The sequence below is a fragment of the Pollachius pollachius genome (genome assembly GCF_949987615.1).
Source record: "Pollachius pollachius genome assembly, chromosome: 16".
Classification (NCBI taxonomy): domain Eukaryota; kingdom Metazoa; phylum Chordata; class Actinopteri; order Gadiformes; family Gadidae; genus Pollachius; species Pollachius pollachius.
The window spans coordinates 8,994,927-9,016,143 of NC_136949.1; the positions used below are offsets into that span (position 1 = coordinate 8,994,927).

A 21,217-nucleotide genomic window follows, 5' to 3' on the forward strand; every position below is an offset into this window, starting at 1 on the left:
TGTAGAGATCTCAGAATACATGCCTTCCTCCTCTTGTCCGTTCCCCTCTGCTTTTTACATCCTAGTTTATTGTAGCCTTCATAAACTCTAGCTTTCATGACGTATCTAGGGCTAAACACAGCAAACCCTTTCTCTCAAGATGGTGCAGTGTCCCTTCACCCAGGGAAGAAAACACTTCTAAGATGCACAGTGGTATTCACAGTGCGGTATGGAATGATACATTAAGTTAGTGCATTTTCATTGTTGAGACTGCCCTCGGCTTATTGTACTGATTGCTCACGAAACTGTGCATTTGACATGTTTGTCTGTTGAACCTATGAGTTTTGATCCAGGTGCCTCCTCTTTACAAGAGGCACCTGTATGGATATCAATCATTATTTAACAAAATAAATTAGGAAAAAAGCATGACACAGAGGTATTTGTAAAATGTTTTGTTTTTATAATCAGGTTTTGTAATTGAAATAACAAACAAGACTTTCACATGGAAAGCGATGCATTCATTTGGACAGAATTTCAAGCGAATGACAATGTCATATTGACATTATTTTTTGGGAAACAAGACATCTGGAAAACAAAAACAATATTTCATGTTGTTGGCTTATGGAATCATTAGGGAAAAAAAATAAAATAAGAAAAAAAGAGGTTCATGGTCCAGGTCTAACAATGAACTGTAACAAGTATGCAACTTCACTCCCATCATCTACTAGAGGCACTGACAATAAATAATGTACGCGCAAGTGGCCTAGTAAAAAAGATTCCCTGATGCTTCCGGCTGCACTTAATAGACAGACATGATGTCTTAAGTTCCAGATTATCTATCTTTCTGAAGAGGCTCAATAGATACTAATTTGAATTACTTCTGACCAGATTACCCCAATATTCCATGTCCTAGAATATCAATAAATAGAAAACGACCCTCCACATTACGCTGCCAAAGAGAAAGAGATAAACATTTATGCATAGCCAAAAGGTAAAATCCACTTGTTTTTTCCCCTCCCATTATCATCATTCCTAAATAAACTTTGCAACGTGCCAAGCAGTCAAATCTTCATCCCCGTTCATTTTGTTTTCAAATAGCCCTGCTCTTATACCCGCCTTGACAAGCTGTGACCGAGATCCACCCAGAGAGGGCCATGCAAAAACGGCTGGCGAAGAACCTGAGTGCAGCATTAAAATAGGAGGTGTTTGGCGCTGTCAGTCGATTAACCCGCTCTGTGGCAGAACCTTCTGACTCCAGAGAGAGCAGGAGCCACGGCGGAGACACGCAGAGCCACATCCCAGATCACACGGAGAAGAGAATAAAGAGTATGTACAAGCCGGGGCTTCTCCGCGCTTTTCTTTGAGATCAGTCTCTAGCACAAGTACTAAACGTTACACGCAGCGACACACGGAACTCAGTTGACTTGGGCGAGGCGCGTTTCCGAGCCGATGTAGTTGAACATCGTCTGGACGAGCTCGGGGAGGTCGTAGTCGTGCTTCCAGCCCCAGTCTCTCCGCGCGTTATCATCATCAAAGTTCATCGGCCAGCTGTCCGCTGTGGAGGAACAGAGGAGCAGAGTTTGGCATCGGCGCGGCTCAGCTCAACCATGGTTGACGCTCAATAGTAGCGATGAGTTGTTATAGTACTTAGTTGTTTTAGTGTAAGGGTAATGGGTTAACCTAGCAATTGTTAGTGCTTTGCACTTGGTTCTATGAACATCCTTATTGTACCGACTTCGATACATTGTTTTACCCTCTTATGACAAATGTACTAATTGTATCTTGCTTTGGATAAAAGAGTCCGCTCTATGCCCCGAATGTCAATGCAGTGATTCTGTAAAAATTACAATCAGGTTTGAAGGAATTGTCAATAAACGTAATAACAACCACAACCAATCGTTTTTTTCAACATAACAAACCAAAAAAAAGTGAAGGGTTTGTATTCACCGATGGCTTGCCGCACTTGGTCGATGTCGTACGAGACCTCCAGCTCAGGGAGCTGCTTCATGACCTCCTGGGCCAGTTCCTCTGGGGTGAAGCTCATAGCGTTGATGTTGTACGTCCTCATGGACAGCGTGTCTACGGGGGCCTCCATGATCTCCACGGTGGCGCGGAGGCAGTCGTCGATGTACATCATGGGGAGCCGCGTATCCGGTCTCAGGTTGCACTCAAACTTTCCCGTCTTGATGGCGTCGTGGAAGATCTGGACGGCATAGTCTGGCGAAAGAGGGGCACGACAATGAGGCGTTACTCAATTACAAAGATAGAAAGAGGCATTCATTGGTTTCTCACTCCTAAAAAGGGGTGGTGTATTATCTCGGTGCCTCATAAGGAGGTCTAAAATACATCTCCCACTGCTCATTAAATGCAGTTACACTAGCCAGTTTTGAAATCGCCCAAGTGGTACAGGAATAGACTGGTGAATGAAACTCAGTACGGAGGGACGGCTTGGGTTCAATCAGATGGCCCGGGTTCGATCAATTCGCACAACGTTCTATCCCCTCCACCCTCTGCTCACCTGTCGTTCCACCGCCGGGCTGGGAGTCAGCGGAGATGATTCCTGGGTAGCGGAGACAGCGGAAGTCCAGGCCATAGCGATGGTGGTAGTACTGCCAAAAAAAAAAAAAAAAAAAAGCAGAATAAAATAAAAAAATATATGATTACCACCGATGGTACGAGACAAGTTGGGGGGCAAAATCAAATAATAATGCCATGGGATCGTTTGCCCTCCAAGTAAACTGAAGCATCTCACCTCGCCCATGAGCTCTGCGTGGACCTTGGAGACACCGTAGATGGTGCGAGGCCGCTGGACGCACAGGTCTGGCGTTGGGTTGCGGGGTGAGGTGGGCCCGAAGGCACCGATGGTGCTGGGGACAAAGAGACGCAGACCGTGTTCCGCCGCAATGTCCAGAATGTTGTGAAGACCTAACATAGAAACAGACCAAAGGAAAAAATTAGATAAAAACACGTGTGGTTTTCCTTGCCAAAAACAACTCAAATGCATTCATTTTTAACTGGTTTATGTCGTTTCCCTTGCAAAGCAGTTTGTATCGTTACCTTTTATTTGATTGTCCCTGTACGCTCACTTTATCTGGACATCCATGCATTGTTTTGAGTTTGTCATTGTGATAGATGCTCAACCCCTTTCTTTATAACTACAGCCAAATCTACCTTCAGATACAAATAAAGTACCCCAACATTGCTTAACCTGATTGGGGCGTTTTCCCATTTTAAGCCAATTTGTGCCACACCCTCCACTGTCACCTATCCCACGTCCTCCCCTGTATGTCCCTTTCTATGTTAGTGTGTGAGTGGGGGCCAGCCATCCAGGTCCTCATCCACCCTTAACGCTGAGTCTTCACACCTCAGGTTAGTCACATCATCATCTTCCTGCTTTACTTAAACCCTGACTCACACCCACTCATCACCAGATGGTTTCTTATCCTTGTCAGTCCATCTCTTGGCAGCCTAGTATTGCATTGCTTCTCTGAAGCGACCCGTCTTTAAGAATTTGCTTTGCACGTGACCGTAACAATTTGTTGTTCTTGCCATGTTATTTCTTTTCTTAAAACACCTTGCATTATCTTTTGGTCAAATGTATCTCTCTGATGCTGGTCCTATACCAGCCGGATCATTTCTTTCTCGCCGTGTCGTTTCACTTGTTATTGCCGTTTAGCATGAAAAGCGCTCCATCTGTAGAAATGTAGATAGTATCCAGTGTGTTCACCAGTGATGTTGACGGCCCGGGCCAGGGGTACGTTGGCCTCCCCGACGGCACTGAGCAGGGCGCTGTAGTGAACCAGCCAGGTGATGCGGTTGTTCACCACGATCTCACGGAGATTCTTGTAGTCCAAGATGTCCGAGTAGATGAATGGGCCTGACGGGGAGAAGAGAACATTAACCTACTGACTTCATCGTCATCACTAACGGTCGTCACGGGTAACAACATTTTCTTGTCGTTTATCCCCACTAACCCCCTCTGGTCCCTTTGCTCCTCGGGAACGACCAAACAACTTCCATTGGCCTTGTAGACTTTTTGTTCCGGGTACATTAGGGAATGAATGACCCCATAAACTATTTAAATGTTGGCCGCTGTTAAGAGTCACATACATCAACACTTTGTACAGTTCATTACAGGTAAAGGACTTGGCTGACTAGTCAGTATCCATCGCACACTAGTCCATGGGGTCTTCTTCAGCATAGATGCTTGAACAAAAAGGTAAAAAGGCTGAGTTACTCACCACTGTGGAAGACGTGGCTAGGGGGTTTCCTGATATCTGACAGAATGACGTTGTTGTTTCCAAACCTCTTCCTGTAAGCCGAGAAAGAAGAAAAAAACATTTATTAGAGCCAGCAATTGTGTCACCGATTTATTCTGCTGTTGCAAAAGCCTGTTAGTTGGGCAATAGTTGGTGCAGTACACAAGTGACTAGACTAACAAACCTCCAAAGAGTAAACATGATATGGAGTTCAGTCTAGACTGCGGAAAATAATTACCTCAACACCTTGGCCAGCCCCACACCCAGCTGTCCCAGTCCTCCTGCAGAAGGGTGGCAGAGAGGGGAAGAGTTAGACAATAGGGAATAGATCGGAGGACATTGTAGGACGTTGCAAACATTAAAGCAGCTGCAGCAAAGGCCAAGCATCGCCAGTTGCCATGGTGACCCAGTAAACGCACGCATCGAGTGGGATACACTACACCCGATGAAGGTGTAGGTCGGGGCACTAGACGCCTAAAACCTGCGCTTTGCCACCGTCCTACGGTAATTCGGTAACGCAGCCCGGTTGACCTTAAGTTGAACTCCCCGTGTACGCTTTGAAAGGCCACGGCTGTGAGAGAACTCCCATAAACCCATTTACAAGAGCAAGGAGATTAGCTGCTGACGCCACCTTACCCGTGATGAGGACTTTGGGGTGGTCGGTCTCCGAGAAGGACACCGAGTGGAAGCTGGCGTCGGAGGTCACCTGCCGCGGGGAGAAGCTTATGTTGCGCACTGCCACGGCCAGGGGCTGGCAGCCACAGCCTGGGGAAGCCAGCAGTGCCTGCTTGGCTACCTTGCTCAAAGTTCTGAGGACAGGCATGTCGTCGTTGGCTCTGCTGCAGACAAGAGAGAAAGAGGTGCAGAGATTTAGGAGCCATTCGGTGTTGAAGATCAAGCCATCACAACTGCATTTTATGTGGTTATATTGCAATGATTTATGTGTGGATCTAGTACACATATATTGCGCAAGAAATAGGATGCGCAAATTTAACACATTTGGTCGCAAAGACCACTTTGAGTATTAATATTGCCATCTGGTGGCTGGTTTGTATTGCAGCACCGACCCCGAGCGGAGACATTCTGTACATATATAGATGAGGGCGCCATCCAAGGTAACATAGCGTAAACACAAAACCGGTTTCAGATAAGTCTGAAAAACGCCGATTTAAGTTAAATATTTGACATTGTAGTTGTTCGTGTATATCTCCTACAGTGTACCTAATTGAAAACCGACGGGGATATTCACGCACATCTTAAGAATGGGAATCACAAAACGGGCTGGCGAAGACAATGGATTTGATCGCGGGATTACGGAGAGCATCATTTCTCGTAGCTGATCGCGATACAATGCAAATATGAATATCTATGCGTCCACTGACTATGCGTAACATACGAAAAAATGAGATGTATATTATCTATCTGTACTTACCAACAGCGGACGTGCTTCCGAAAGGAACGCGTAAAGTAAGTTTTGAGAATTTATACTGCCCTGCCTTTATCGTGAACCAATCACGAGCAGAGGGCGGAGATGACGGGGGGGGGAAACCGTGATCCACTAGAGATCTGATCCACTAGAGATCTGATCTACAGGTCTGCATAGGCCTACCTAGCATAGGCACCCCTTGCGGCTCTGGCCCAGAGTGGGGGGCAAGCGGGTGCAGATACGAGTAGGCCTACTACATACAGACATATTCTATGGAAGGTTTAAAGCCTCTACCAAAGCGGCATATCTAACCAAACAAAATCTATTCAGAGAGCCGTATATAAATGTCGTGCCTTGAATCATGTAGAGCTGGTAGTCCGTTTTGCAACGTTTTTACATTTAATTTATGTTTTTGGGTTTCAAAATATGCATTGTTTGTGGGCTACCTAAATCAGAATTGTCCGTATATTTGAATGGTCTGCTATAGCTTTTCTTCAACATAATCATGCACGCCAAACGGTTAGGCTATACATCACCATGACCACGTAAGACGACCTCATGAAAGCCAATTGACCTTTCCATGCCAAATAGCAACGACTGAGAATAACCCGAATGCTGTCGGGGCAGTCGGCCAACAGATCACCCCGGCACGTCACCGGGACTCCTCTAAACCTCTACAATTTGAACCCTTGAGCAAGACATTTCTATATTTTCGTTATTCCAAAATACATTTAAATAATCATAAAAACGGACTTAACTATGAAATAGTAAGCCCTTATGATTATAGTTTAATTTTGTACTCACCAATAAATCGACTTTCAGTGTCAAGTGACAATTAAATACGCACTCGCCCGGTTAGGCCTACTTTCTGTCGTGTGCGATGATGGGATCAGTGGTATTTCTCGGTGGCCCTTGACAGGACTATACTAAAATGCTCTCCGTTTTACACGTGTTATCCTCCTGTGACATTGCATCAGCAGTCTTCAAGTTATATATCGCCGGCCATCTGGTCCCAAGGAAACCCGGCATGCGCTCTGATTGGAGGACCTTCGGAGGTGCGGCTCCCTTCCGTGGCCACTCCCACAACCCGCCAGCTACTTATTTATCGCTTGTGGTTTAACAGATTTGTGTGTTGAAAGTGACGCCCTAGTGTCAAGGTGGATGTCAGCAGTTCTTTGGGGTACAACTATTAGGATGGTTTTAAAACAATGGAAAAAAAACACAAATAAAATACATTACCACAAATATTTCTGTGTACAATAGTGAGGAGCCCTATGAAAAATAATCATTGATTTTGGTCAATATTTTTCAAAACATTTTGGAACCATGTTCTTTAATTAATATAGTTAAAGGACGATGGGTAATAACCTATATTTGAAAAAAACAAAACATTTATTGTTTACATTGGTCGAACCTTCCTTTGACTTTGAGGTTTGTTGAGTTACCTTATCTCCCGGTGGAAGCGAGTTGGCAGTGGGGGGGGGGGGGGGGGGGGGGGGCTCAGATACGTCAGAGCCGAGTGATGTGAGTGGTGGAGAGGAGCACACACCCCACACTCCCGTCACACCAAAAGGTGAAAACAAAGTAAAAAAATGTAAATTGGGTACAAATGCTGATAAGGAGCTTATTTAGCTATATAATTTAAAGGGCTTGATTTTTTTTTGTTTAACCCTCTTGCTCTGCCCACAATTTATTGTATAAACGTGGGACACCTGACCAATAAGACAAGAAGAAGGCTCTCAACTTGCTTAAAATCAATGAACCCCTACCCCCTCACATAACTCACTCAAGCGGAGATCATCACGACATCAGGTTCTCACTCTTTATTTGTTATTGGTCATCATGAATCATGATCACCAGAATCCAATCCAAACCCTGAAACCCGGAATAAGGAGGAGTGAGCCACTGCCAAACCCATTCATGATTTGTATAAAGGTCACATCCACTCTATCACATGCTCTTCTTTCATGGCAACTGGAGGTCATCCACAGCTGCTATGTCCATCATTGGGCAGAGATGCTATCTCCCAGGACATATCGGCAGTGCCAAAGATGTGTTTCGTAACAGTCTCCATGGGCATTGTGCAAGCAGAACCAATATCCGGTTTTCTGCACTGACCTTAATGGCTGCATCAGATAATGTTTGCTCTTGCTCACTGTTACTTAATGAATTACTTCCTTCCCTCTTTTCAGAATTCATTTTGAACTAACAGTGGATTTAAGATGTTACAATTGAGGTCAGAAAAAGCCTCGCTCTACTTGTAATGTTTACAAGCTGTGATTAGCTAGAAGGTGGAATGCTTTTCAAAGGATTCAACACCTGAACAGGTCATGTTTGAAATAGATTGTTTTAATAATGCAAAATGATTTCATTGAGTAACAATAGCCATTTAAAGGACAATTCTTTGACCTTGCATAAAGCAGTCTTCTATGAGGATATATATATTAACATTAGAGAGATTTCTGACGAAGTCAAAGTCAGTTTCATGATTGAAAAAAGAAAAAGAAAAAAAAGAAGATATCCTTCATCTCCCCCACCCCCCCACAATATACCCCAAAAATAACATAAAATGTGCAATTGTTAAATGTTTTTCAGTCCCCTGAAATACATAAGACCAGTATCAGTTATATTCTCCCACAGCGCTGCTAGACTGTCTAAACGCTACAAGCTAGAACAAAGTAGTAATTACTCAGGACTGTATGCTATTTTTAGTGTGATGGCATTTTCGTACTCCTGGCAGACATAAAAAATTTGGCAATCTGGCAGAGGATGTATGTGTTTTCTAAGCGTGTCTGTGCATGTACGCATTCAGTCTGATTTGGTAAATCAAGCAGAATAAACAAGTATTTTTGGAATGATTCGCTCATACTTTACACCCATTGGGATTCTGCTATAGCATAAAAAAAAACAAGTGTAAGATAAACAAATCTGATATTAATAACAACAACTCAGTTGTGTTTACGGAAAGGAAAATTAAGCTTCAGCACAAAATTCCGGTGCACATATTCCACATGTGAAAAGTATGTTAACAGAAAACGTCAATTCTTATCACGTTGTCATATGACCTCGTTAACATAATTACATAAGGCTTTCCATAAGGCATAACACAAATATTTACGCATTACAATGGCATTTCCCTTAATTGGTATACACGGAAATAGGAAAAATAATTGCCCCCCCCCCCCTTATCATATAAAGGCCGTGGCCTTCCTCACTGCCTTGCCCTCAGGGGGTCTGCAGTAGGGGCTCCTGGGTCTCTAGCTGGGCCAGCTGTCTGCGGAGGCTGTTCACCTTGTTCTGCAGCTCCTTGTTGTACTCGATGATGTGCACCATCTCCTCATGGGCCTCCTCCTGGCAGCGGGGCGAGCGGTTCCAGCGGAGGAACACCCCTTTGATGACAAAGCGGGAAGAGAGAAAAAAAAAAAAAAAAAAAACGGGTTTTAGAAGTTGGCATTGGGCTGGGAGATTATTTTTGTTCATCTCTAGAGGGGAAGGAGGCTTCGAGGCCTCTTCTTCCCTTATGTTTTTAATTGTGTTCTAATCCTTTCATCATCAGGGCGAAAACCGCTGGGGAGGAGCGGGTTGGCTGGCAACCGAAAGGTTGCTGGTTCCCGGCTCCTCCTAGCCAAGTGTCAAGGTGTCGTTGAGTTGACAGCTAGTTGCTCCGGATAGGCTGGGCAGGGCTGACGCCTTGCAGGGTTGAAGCCGTCGTCAGTGTATGAATGTGTGTATGAATGGCTGCTTTTCAGAAAGGTCTGCAAAGCGCTACCTAAAATGCAGTCAATATTCAATGTGCGAATAAATGCGACTTAATCGAAACAAAAACTGGAACAGACTACAAAGCGTTTCTCATCAGACACGCACGTTCATTTCTTCTCGTCAAAGATATGTAACCAACACAATTATTCGCTTTGGATAATGCCTAATTAGTAAGCTGCAAGAATACATTAAGGATTTTAAGTAATAAGGATCGCCGTTAAGTTCTCACGGTTTAATCTGATGTTAAGTTTAGAACACGCGTACCCTGAAAAGTAATCAGATAATCAGACTGTAGTACTCATTAGAAATTAACTTCAGAAGCCCATATTGCATACCTCAAAGGCTTTGTCACAGTGAGTCAGCTCTAGTTAGGCGAGACTAGAGTTCTCGGGTGTGGCCCAGTCTCACAAATACAGTACCTGGCCACAATCTGAGCCAATGGAGGGATAAAGATAGCACAGCATTTGAACACAGACAGGACAGCACCCGCGAAAGAGGCCAAGTGAATGACTGTATTTTGGTTAAACTGTACTATGTATACAAATATGGGTTTTTCCGATCTCGAACATGATGTGGTGTAACTATCATTACAGTAGGAGTTCAGTGAAGAGAGCCGCCTCACTTTGTTAAAGGAAAAGAAAGAAAAGCAATGGGATACATCAAACCATTACTGAAGTTTCGCTTTTCAACATTCAAGTGACCCGTTCTTGGTTGTCTTTACACACAAACCCACACACAGTGCTGACAAGGCAAATGAGATGTGTGGTGGTCGTGTTTTTTTTCTTTCTTCTGTCAAAAGGAGCCTCATGTGTTCCGTGCCATATGGAATGTGGGCGTGGCCTGTGTCCAGCCAAGCTTAATGAGAGGGCCTCCCCACACACACGCAGACACGAACCCACTAACCCCTAATCCATCCGTGCTCTGTCTCTACGCACAGCCTTTGTGTGTCTGACTGACGCAAGATTCAGCAGAACTTTCTGCCCCGTCAGAGCGACACGTCAGGGAAAAAAAAATGCCCGCTCCCGCAACCCGTTTTCAAAGTCAAACCCGGTCACTTTGACCGTGCGTTTTCCCCCGAACCAAATACTGTACGACAACCTAGCTAGCTAAAATGACAAAAATCAATGAATATATATCCGTCGGCAGATGTGGTTTGTTAAGCCTGAATACAAACCAGACCTTTTTTGTTTCCGTTGTTTTATATTCATCATCTAACTCAGCGGTGGTGCTCACTGTTGCAAGTCCAAAGATTCCAGTGACGTCTCCAACTTCCTCACAACTATTTTGTGCGCAAGCTGCACTATACGTCATCTGTTATCCCCAGGGAATTCTTCCGCGGGTACAAATCCCTTGTGAGTAGACTCCAATTGCCCGGGAGGACCGTAACCAGATAAATGCAACCCATGACATTTCCCCCCCTCAAATAACTACATATCATGCTGGATGAGCTCCATATATATATTGGTGCATATGAATATCACCCTGGGTCCTTCAAATAACTCGACACCCATATAGGGGAATAAATGTGAAACAATCCACTGCACAGATTAAGTCACATTTGTTCTGCGTTGGCACAAATCATTACTTTTTTGGAGTGTGATCTTCTTTCGAAGGGTTCTCAACCTCTGACTTTAGGTGGACCGCTAAATTGTCATCAAGATCTTTCGCGAAGCGGCACCGTAAATGTAAATGGATTAAATACACATGCAGTGACTGAGCAAAGAGGGCCGGCGTACCATTTATACACATTTCTTACTGCTAGAAGCCCATGTCCGGAAACAGTAGAAAGACTAATTCAGCGATGCTGCTTATGTACCCAAACATTTATCTATCAAACACAATGAAATAAATGACAATGAAAACATGATGGCCTGCAAAGAGCGACACTATTTTTTAAATAATAAACCATAATACTACTTCTTTGCTGAACAAAATTTGTAGGAAATATATTTTGAATTATATTATCATGTACATTTGTCCAAAAAAAATAAAAAATTCCACCAACAGTTCCCTCAAACACTGCTTTGGTACACCAGAGATTGGTCAATATGTCTGTCTGTCTGTCTGTCTTTGCTTAACCAAAATGACACCCAATCTGGTGTGGCCTAAACGGGCGCCTTTACAAATACTAATTAGTAATTGCCACCCACCACTCAACACAATACAGGCTGCTGGAGTTACTAGTAGAAGTAGTGTTTTTTAATATATTTTATTTAGGTAGGAAGATTCCATTGAGATACAAGATCTCCTGGAACACTGTGTGTGAGTAAGTGAGTGAGTGAGTGAGTGAGTGAGTGAGTGAGTGAGTGAGAGAGAGAGATACACCTCTCCCTCTAATACGACATAACCATGCAGGTCCAGACGCAGGCCAGGCGCATGGAGGGAACATGCCAGAAATGTGCTGAAGCTGTCAAGGCATGACAGCTTCGGGGTGTTACGTGAGCAATGCAGATACACCCGCATGGTGGTGGTGGTGGTGTGGGGGTTGGTGGAAGCCAATCGCTGTCAACTACTAAGTGTGAAGAGGCGCACTGTTGGTTCAAAGGATTATGCAATTATTATTTTCTTCTTTTTTTGTGTCCTTGATAATTATGTTACTGTAACATTATTAACAGTACTATAGTGGAGGCTGCCCCCTTCTGGTAGACTAGAGCATGACTCAGTCCACGAGGGCAAAACATTGAACACGTTAAAACATGAATTGAAAAACTTTTACTATCGAGTCATTTTACAGACCTTTTGCCGCTTATTTCCAACAGGACTTGCATTGATATTTTATGTTTATCATTTGCTGCCCGTCATCTGCCATTGACTCTGTCATTGTGAGAAAGGACAATGAGGGTAGGTTTTAAAAACTGGTTTTAACTGCCCTGCGAGTGGCAGCGGAATTTACACAATCCCAGATATGACGGTAGCGATTATCAGTTTCGCAGTTCTTGTACCACTAATACTCTGTTGACAGTGTGCAGCACCATAGCTTCTCATAAACACAACTGATGTTGTCGTGGATAAAACCCACGGTCTAATACTCTAACAAATTAGCAGAGAGTAACAACACCACCTGAGTTCTTTGCAAACCAACTCAGGTGATGTTGTTACTCTCTGCGGTGACAATAAAGCCTTGATCATTCAACCCTAGTCCTTCTCGAACTCTCGTAATTTGTATTAGTACCATGGGTTTTATCCACGACAGTGTCTGAATTGGACACATACAAGCGTCTTCCAAATAACCAGAAATTAAATACCATCAACCTTGAAGTACTGCACACCTTCAACTCATGTTTGTGCAATAGCCTTGGGGTTGCTTAGCGCGGGACGCACACCTCAACCCAAGATCCAGAGACAATGGAACGCATTCACCCTCAGTGTTCCAGGACAGCTATTGGGTTTCACTTGCGGACAGTTTTGGGCTTTCACTTCACCTAATGTTCCAGTTGAGGGCTTTGATTTCACCGACTGTTCCACTAAAGTGGTTTTGTTTCACCTACTGTTCCTCTTTAGTGTTTTGTTTCACCTACGGCTCCAGTTGAGGGCTTTGATTTCAGCTTCTCTTCCACTGAAGTGTTTTGATTTCCCCTACTGTTCCACTTAAGTGTTTTGTTTCACCTACTGTTCCACTAAAGTTTTTTGGTTTCACCTAGTGTTCCAGTTGAGCGCTTTGATTTCATCTCGTGTTCCAGTTGAATTGTTTGAATTCATGTCATGTTCCACTAAAGCGTCTTGTTCTCCTAATGTTCCAGTTGAGTGCTTTGAATTCCCCTCGTGTTCCAGTTGAGTGCTTTGATTTACTGTACCAGGACTGTGATGATAAAGTTACTACAGGGCGGCTGGGCTCCTACCTTCCCACAGCAGCAGGCTCTGGGGGGCCACCGAGGGCCAGATGACCAGGCTGTTGGGCTCGTACAGCGGGTTGCTCAGGTGGTCGATCTCCTGGGGCCGGTTCACCCACGACCAGAGAGACACCGTCTTCTCAGGCAGAGACAGCCTGACCCTGAAGAACACAAGTTTTTATAGAAACTATAAGAACACACACACACATTAGCTTTTACATCTGGACGGACACTCCGACCTGTGAAGTCGCTAAAGGGTTCATGTTAATCTACGCGTAATGGCTAATCAACATCCCACCTAATGGTTAAAATATAAGACGGCTAAAACACATAACGAAGAAACATAGATAGTGCTTACTTGACCTAAGAACACACACACACACACACACACACACACACACAAACACACACACACACACACACACACACACACACACACACACACACACACACACACACAGCGGTGCACCCGCGGTAGGTTGTCCGCAGGGCTCACCTCTCGGCCGCACTGTTGCCCAGGAAGGTGCCGAACTGGGAGGCGTAGGCGTGCTGGAAGAGCAGCACCAGCAGCTGCTCGGTGAACTGGAAGGAGCAGGGGAACTGCCGGAGGATCTGCCACACGCAGTCCAGGAACAGCAGGAACCCCGGGGCCTCGTGGCGCGGCTTGCTGTTGGAGTAGGCCGACATGGAGCAGCGCTGGGCGAAGGGGTGGCCCGCCTAGGGGTGGAGGGCCGAGTGGTGGCGGCGGTGGTAATGGTTGTTGGAGTGGTAGTAGTGGGGGGGTGGTAGTGTTGAGGTGGTGGCGATGGTAGTAGGGTGGTGGAGTGAGGGTGAGGCAGCAAGAAAGAGAGAAGGAGGGGGGCAGTGGGAGAGAGAGAGAGAGATGAGGTGAGGGAGGTCGAGTGGGGAATGGAAAGGTGAGGAAAGAGAAGAAGAGAAAGCAAGAGAGTTGAGAGATGTAGGTAGAGAGGAGAGAGAGGTGAAATAGAGAAAGGGGGTGTGATAAAGGAGAGAGAAAACAAGAGAGGTACACATTAGCTAAATGATTAGTGCGATTTTGTATTCTACGTTCCGGTTTCAATATGGGACATCTTGTGTGTGTTGATCTTATCATGTCTACCACAACCAATGCAACAAAACGTATGACTTGAGGAATGACCTTTGCATCACGTGATGCTGTGTGTTGTTCCTGATCCTGCACCCGTTTTAGCAATGGTGGTCAAGACCATGACATACATGAAGGCAATGGTTATACCTCCTCAACACGCCTGAATATGTGTTTGCTTATAGAAATAGAACAACATTTATTCTATTCAAATGTTGACTTAGTTCCCTATGACCTCCATCCTATTTGGTGCAGTTGGAGAACGCCCATGCTCTGCCACAGGCACCGTGGGAATACCTCACCAATCGCACCGATCGTTAAAACCCGATCATCGCATTCATGTTTATTTTACTATAAAAAAGGCAAATTTGCCTTGGTTGACTGATCCTCCAATGACCTCATAGTTGTTAGCTTTTTTGTTCTTTGCTTACTGTCAAATACCGTGAAAGACTTTCCTCAATAGAAAGAAGAAAAAACATGATCCGCTGAGATGGCTGTCAGAATCAGGAGGGGCAGATTGAGACGGTGTTTGGAAGCAGCACTCATCCGTCGGCGGCGGGGTCACACCCCTGGAGTTCTTGTGATATTTGCTGTCACATGATCTCCCCCTCGTCCCCGGACACTATTCATAGACGCAGAGCAGCAGGGAAGAAACATAACATGCAGTGCCCTCTGCTACCGGAGCCCTTTAGCCAGCCATGATGTGGTACGTCATGCCCCACCTTCTGGTCTATTTATGGTCACGAATGGCTTGTTGTCCATCCCCCCCACCCATCAACCCAGTCACCCCAGACACCCCAGTTCAACAACACCCCGAGCAGCACGGTACGACAACACCATCACATGATCGCATGCCTCACGGCGTGTTGGATTTCACCCTAGATTGTTTGGTTTTATGAAAAACTTAAACTTAAAGGTCGAAAATCGATTTTGACAATTGACATTATTGGTCTGGGCTTTGCGTTCTCCCAAACTGACCAATAAAGTCAATGGTCTGACTTTTCTGGGATTCATTTTTTTTCTACGATTGAATCATTCTAAACCTTTGAATTTAAATGGAGTCCATGCGATGCAAAGGGGATTGGTAAAAGGAAAAAAAGAAAAATCCCCACTGAATTACCTTTTCAAAAAATTATAATTACAATATATATATATATATATATATATAAGAAAAGAAAAAGAAAAAACTGATACAAAAAATTGGGAGAAAAGATACATCAAAAAGAAAAAAGGAAAAGGTATCTACTTTCAAAGGGGCTTGAGGGACACTAACCTGGAGCCACTCCCTCTCTACCAGCCCCTGGAAGCCTTGTATGGTTCTGCAGGCCGGGTCCAGGATGATCTGGGCCAGGGAGGTGACCTGCAGGGTGGAGTCCGTCCCCTCCGTCCCATGGACCAGCACCGACGCGCCCTCCCTGGGACCAGGAGGAGGACAAACACAACGTCAGGCCGCTATCTTCTCTCAATGGGCCACTTATCGGTCTTACTCACCCACTGTTGGCTCACCAGGGGCCCTTCACTTGCACCCAAGATACCCTCATGAGATAATTCATGAAATGGTCATCAGTGTTGATACTAAAGATAGCATTCATAAGGATAACATCTATTTAACATCAATTTCATCAGATGGATTCTTTTACCCAAAGCAAGAGAGAGTGTCGCGAGGAGGTAGAGAGGGAAAGGGAGAGAGACAGTGAGAGTGAGAGAGAGAGAGACCAACCGACAGACAGACAGAGAGAGAGACAGACAGACAGACGAGCGAAAGATGAGGGGGAGAAAAATAGAGTGAACCACTGGGCTGGGACTTTCCCTCCATAACCACCGGAGAAGCGCTACCCTCTGGCCCCCGGGAGCTGCACTGACCGGTCGATGCACTGCGCGGCCAGGCAGGCGGTGGTCAGGATCTCCTTGACGTGGGTCTGCCAGTTGGACGCCTCCAGCTTGCTGAGCCAGCGGTCCATGCTGTGGGACTGGTCGTTGCAGGCCTCCACCAGCTTGACCAGGCTGTCCTGGAGCACATTGGACCTGCAAGAACACACCGAGGACATGATAAGATGGTGCTTTATTCTAGTCGGAAGACTGTTGAGGATTGTATTTAGTGTTAACACTGTGTGGGTTTTGCCCCATGCTGTTCCCCTCCTCCCTGCCAGAGGCCTGTCTCTGACCCCCACTGTTAGTGGACAACACCATTTCCCTGCCCTTAAGCCGCTGCCAGCAGGATCCCTTCCTCTGACCCCCAGGTTTAGTTGTTAAATATGTTTCACCTTCATCCTGTTCATAATCCCCCTCGCTGCAAACAATCTGTCTCTATCCCCCATGGCTCTTAAGGAGTTGATCAAACAACGTATGTGTATTCACCTTCATCCACCTGCCAGATGTCTGGCTCTAACCCTCTTTTGTTCTTAAAGCAATTGATAAACCGAGAAACTGAGGGGTTGGTACTAGCATCAAATGGCCCTTTTTTTGTCTTGCAGCCCAAAGACAGATCCCTGTCTCTGAACCTCACTTTTAGTTGATTTATGTGTACCTTCATTCTGTTATTAATCCCGCTCCCTGACAGACACCGGTCTCTCATCCCTCCACACTTGGGGAGTTGATCAAACAAACTGATGTGTTTTCACCTTCATCCTGTTCTCATCCTCCTCCCTGCCAGATTTCTGTCCCCATCCCCAAATGGCCCTTCCCTTGTCTCACTGCCCGACGACAGACCCCCCTCAGACCAACAGGTCGGGGGCCTGGGCATGATACATGGGTCTCCAGGCGGAATTTATTCGTCCCAGACTACTCCCGGGCAAATTCAGGGGGATTTTTCCTTGTCTCAATAAGGTTGAATTGACAGCTGATCTGGTGGTCACACAGGGGGAACTTTGTGTACAGAACTGTTCAAAAATAAATAAAGAGTGTTGATGTCCCTGGTGAGCACCAACCTTTCGATGGCCTTGTGGATCCTCCTCCACTGGGGGTAGTTGGCCTCCGTCTCGAAGCCCCCCCCGCGCGCCTTGGCCTGCTGGGCCACGCTGATGGTGCGTGTGTCGATGACGTAGCCGCGCTTACCCGGCCGCAGCGTGGCGTTGATCAGCCTCTCGTCCTCCTTGCAGCGCCGCCCGTTAGTGCCGGTCAGAGGCTGCCCCGACCGCATCATCACCTTGGGAGAGAGGGGGGGTCAAATATATTGGCTTCGATCCCCGATGTCCACGGCCTGCCTTCAGGCATCCTTGAGCCAAAGGCCCCTGACCCCTACTAGTTCCTTAAAGGTGAAATTATTATACCACCAGTTGTGAGTGTGATTAGCCGCTACAAGCCGCTTTGAAAATCTGCCTCTTCTGACATCACAAAACAACCTAGATTTTCAAAAAGGCTTGTAACGGCGAACCACACTCATACCTGTGGGTATAATATGTCACATTTAATGACCTGTGTCTGTGTTCACTCTAAGCTACTAGAGATAGAAGCACATACTAAATGACTAAATTGTAATAGAGTAAAGTCTGTGTGTGTTTGTCAGGTACTGGCCCTTACACAAAAACAGTGTACATTATCTTGTGTCTTGAAATACATGAAAAATATGAGTACCCCTACTTGTTCTTTAATGACCTGTATCTGTGTTCACTCTAAGCTGCTAGAGATAAAAGCACATACTAAATGCCAAAATATTAATAGTAAAGTCTTTGTTGTCTCTAATTAAAGACATTTTTAAGTTGCATATCCTCAACGTCATGTCACTGAAGTCGCAAAAATAGCTCATCCAAGATAGCCCAATGCATGCTGTCATGGATGTAATGTGAACTAATATTTTTGTGGCATGAATAATACACGTTATTCTAAGAATACATTAATATGATACCTTTAAAAATTAAGATTGATAATAAAAGTGTGTATAGTTATTCATAACGCTGCATAGGCTACTCAATGTGTAAGTTCTTGACAGTCAAAAGGCCCGTGGACCTATGTGAACCGTAGCATTTCACACGGAGCCCACCATTCCGTTCTTCTTGTGGTAGTAGCTAAGCACTGGGAAGCGACCGCCGTGGCGAAACCCGGCCGCTTTCCTAAGAGTGTCGTCGTCTACGTCCCTGGGCACCGCCACCAGCGGGGGATACGTGGGGCACACCCTGAAGTCCCGGTTCACCTCGCTCAGGCGCCACTCGTCAGTCTATAAAAGCAGAGGTTGAGTTGAGGGGGGGGGAAGTAAGTGGCTGGTTTTGCACAACCTACCGGCAGGAATCCTTGGATAAAAGGCCCAAACCCTACAGGCTTATTAATTGAACCATGAGGCATGAATTTTCATTAGCAGCAACGCATTCACTCAGGCTTTAGAGAAGGCAATTGAAAAAGAGCTACCCTTCACAAGCAGAGGGGCGTGTAACGACTCTCTTCCAGGTCTAATAACCCCTTACCATGGCCTCTAGGTCTTTGAAGGCATCTTCTGGGAGGAATGAGTTCCAGCCATCCTCAATCACCTCAAACATGGGCCGGTAAAAATAGGGGTACATCAGGGAGACGGAGTCAAGTGTGGAGAGAGCCTGTTTAGAAAAACAGGTCAGAGATTATGATGTGCTTGACTTTTCTTAATCAACAAATTGATACATATAACAGCGATATTTTCTTTGCAATTATTATTGAGGGGTGGTGTTATTGGTAAATCGATTAAAAAATATTTAAAAATAAATAAATTATGATTGCAGTGTCCCTAGTAATCCATCGGTGGTGCTGCGCAACTGCTGGATGCATGAAGTGGAATCACTGGTGTGTATGTTGTAAACCATCGAAGCACAAGCTAATGTCTAACCTCAATGGAGCTGCCGATGTTCAGACACTCCTCCATGCCGGGAATGTCTAGTTGGATCATCCTCAGGTCTTTACATTTGACAATGATAGTTCCTAGAGACCCAAGAAACCTGATCGAGGGACAACAAACCAACACTGATTCAAGAAGTCTATTCTGAATCCACTGCCAATGTTAGGAGTATGTATTTAGTATCAGCAAATAATTAATTAGATTAATTAAATAAGTAATAACATCTATTACTTATATTAGATTGATGCATTCATTAGATAGATGCATTCAAATAGGATAATTATGATAATATTGCTAGCATCGGGGGCCAGGCCTACAGTTATTTAGGGTAGATTTCTAGCTCTCCTGTATCAACAGTAAAAACTATCATATGCATCAAACCAGAACTGTATTAGAACAAGTCGGCTGGTTAACGGCATGTCACCTCTTCTCTATGGAGTCGATGTTGGAGTGAAGCAGCCACAGCTCCTCTGTATTGTCCTGTCTGGAGGAGAGGATGAGGTGGTGTCCGGTGAGGCACAGGGTCCCCTCTACGGTGGGCATGAAGGGACGATGGAGAACCACCCCATCCACCCGGGGGGTCTTAATCAGCTCAGCAAACTCCATGACCTTAAATACATTACATGTTACGAAAAAGGACTGGTGAAAATTTAGTCATTTATGGTTAATGACGCATTTAATTTCCTCTTTATTTTGAGCATGTACTGAATAGAGACAGGAAACAAAAACTGCAGGCTTTTAATAATGAATTTCATTGTTTTTATTAGTGTGTTCCTGTTTCTCATAGATATTCATCACACGTCTTCCTCTTTGACTGAAGCTGGTAGAAAACACGGATTGTATAAGAGTCAGTTTGGGCGGAACCTTTCCTGGTTTTGATTATGTTTGGGCTCTAGTTGGTTGATTGTCAACATAACATCGTTATTACATCTAGTCTGAAACATATAGCACAGTACTACGGGCCATTTTACTAATCCAAGTGGACTTGTCAGATTTCTATATTTTGGTGACATCCAAGTAACCAGCAACGTTGGGTTAATTAGCTCATGTAGCCTAGCCGACAGGGGAAGGGTAGGCCTAAATATTCAAGTCATTTCAGACTATTATTTTAAAATAACCATACAGGTTTCTTGAAATATATGAAGGTGTGCAAACGCCTTTATGTCATAATCATTATAAGAAGTAAAATGAGAGAAAATTGTCTTTATTTACCAGACTGCCCCTCCGTTACCTGAAGCCGAGACCCTGGTGTGCCGACAAAAATATTCCGACTGGAACAACACATTCACTAAACATTGTTCTGGTGCATGTGTTAATCTTTTATTCTAGCGTCTACTAAGAACAATTATGCAATCTGGATGTAATCTGAAAATGAAATTACAAACAGACAGAGCAGTTTGTAATTGTACTTATAAACTAACCAGAGGGTATGACTCCCATCCAGGTCTAAATATTAAATACTAAATACTTTAAAGTTGTCAACTATAACAAATAGATGCCTATGGTTGTCAATTGAAACCTCTATAAACGAAGGCAATTTATGGGGGAAGAAAGTTTTATTAAATCTATTTCATATATTCGTCAAAAGTATCATTTGGTTTGGAAAATCAGTGTTGAAAAAGAAACACTAGGTGGCGACAACGTAATATTTATTGAGAAGCTTTTATTTCTTCGCCAAGTATTTCTTTTGGAGAACATATTTGGAAGGGCCTTGATTCAGTGTGAAAAAATGGAACAATTAATACAGACTACATATCATATGTCAAAAACATAATCTTGCACCTACTCATATTATTTACTCTTGCACCTACGAAAACACAATTTGAAAAACATATTCTTAATAGGTATATTTGGTGAAATATTATGACTGTTGCATCTATTGGACCCTGCGTACTGCTGATTTGGAGGTGGAGGTATCCCCTTTGTGTTATAATCAATAGATATTTGCTGCTGGGTGACAATTCACCAGAGTCTAATCTAATAAAGACTCATTGGTCCGGGTTACTGACCAGTGTGTAAATGACATTAGGAATAATCATTCAACATGTATTAAGATGGATC

At 44.5% G+C, this 21,217-nt stretch overlaps 2 protein-coding genes across 3 annotated transcripts; both read right to left on the reverse strand.

Moving 5' to 3' along the window:
* Positions 1–422: 422 nt before the first annotated feature.
* tdh (L-threonine dehydrogenase) lies at positions 423–6,607 on the reverse strand. Of its 2 annotated transcripts, none has more exons than XM_079754114.1 (9): positions 6,469–6,607; positions 4,875–5,077; positions 4,477–4,519; positions 4,221–4,291; positions 3,707–3,856; positions 2,732–2,904; positions 2,498–2,588; positions 1,927–2,196; positions 423–1,534 (listed from the first exon to the last, which is right to left on the reverse strand). In XM_079754114.1, exons 2-9 carry the CDS (start codon positions 5,059–5,061, stop codon positions 1,395–1,397), a joined length of 1,125 nt encoding a protein of 374 aa, XP_079610240.1. In that variant the 5' UTR covers positions 5,062–5,077; positions 6,469–6,607; the 3' UTR covers positions 423–1,394. The 2 variants fall into 2 exon arrangements, with proteins under 2 accessions (XP_079610240.1, XP_079610239.1); XM_079754113.1 differs by lacking the exon at positions 6,469–6,607 and adding an exon at positions 5,671–5,682.
* Positions 6,608–8,032: 1,425 nt separating this feature from the next.
* mtmr9 (myotubularin related protein 9) lies at positions 8,033–20,418 on the reverse strand. Its single transcript, XM_079753104.1, has 11 exons — positions 20,369–20,418; positions 19,581–19,765; positions 19,148–19,256; positions 18,756–18,881; positions 18,338–18,511; positions 17,286–17,503; positions 16,222–16,383; positions 15,632–15,773; positions 13,750–13,970; positions 13,263–13,414; positions 8,033–9,053 (listed from the first exon to the last, which is right to left on the reverse strand). The coding sequence occupies exons 2-11, from the start codon at positions 19,760–19,762 to the stop codon at positions 8,890–8,892; spliced, it is 1,650 nt and encodes a 549-aa protein (XP_079609230.1). The 5' UTR covers positions 19,763–19,765; positions 20,369–20,418; the 3' UTR covers positions 8,033–8,889.
* Positions 20,419–21,217: the final 799 nt, after the last annotated feature.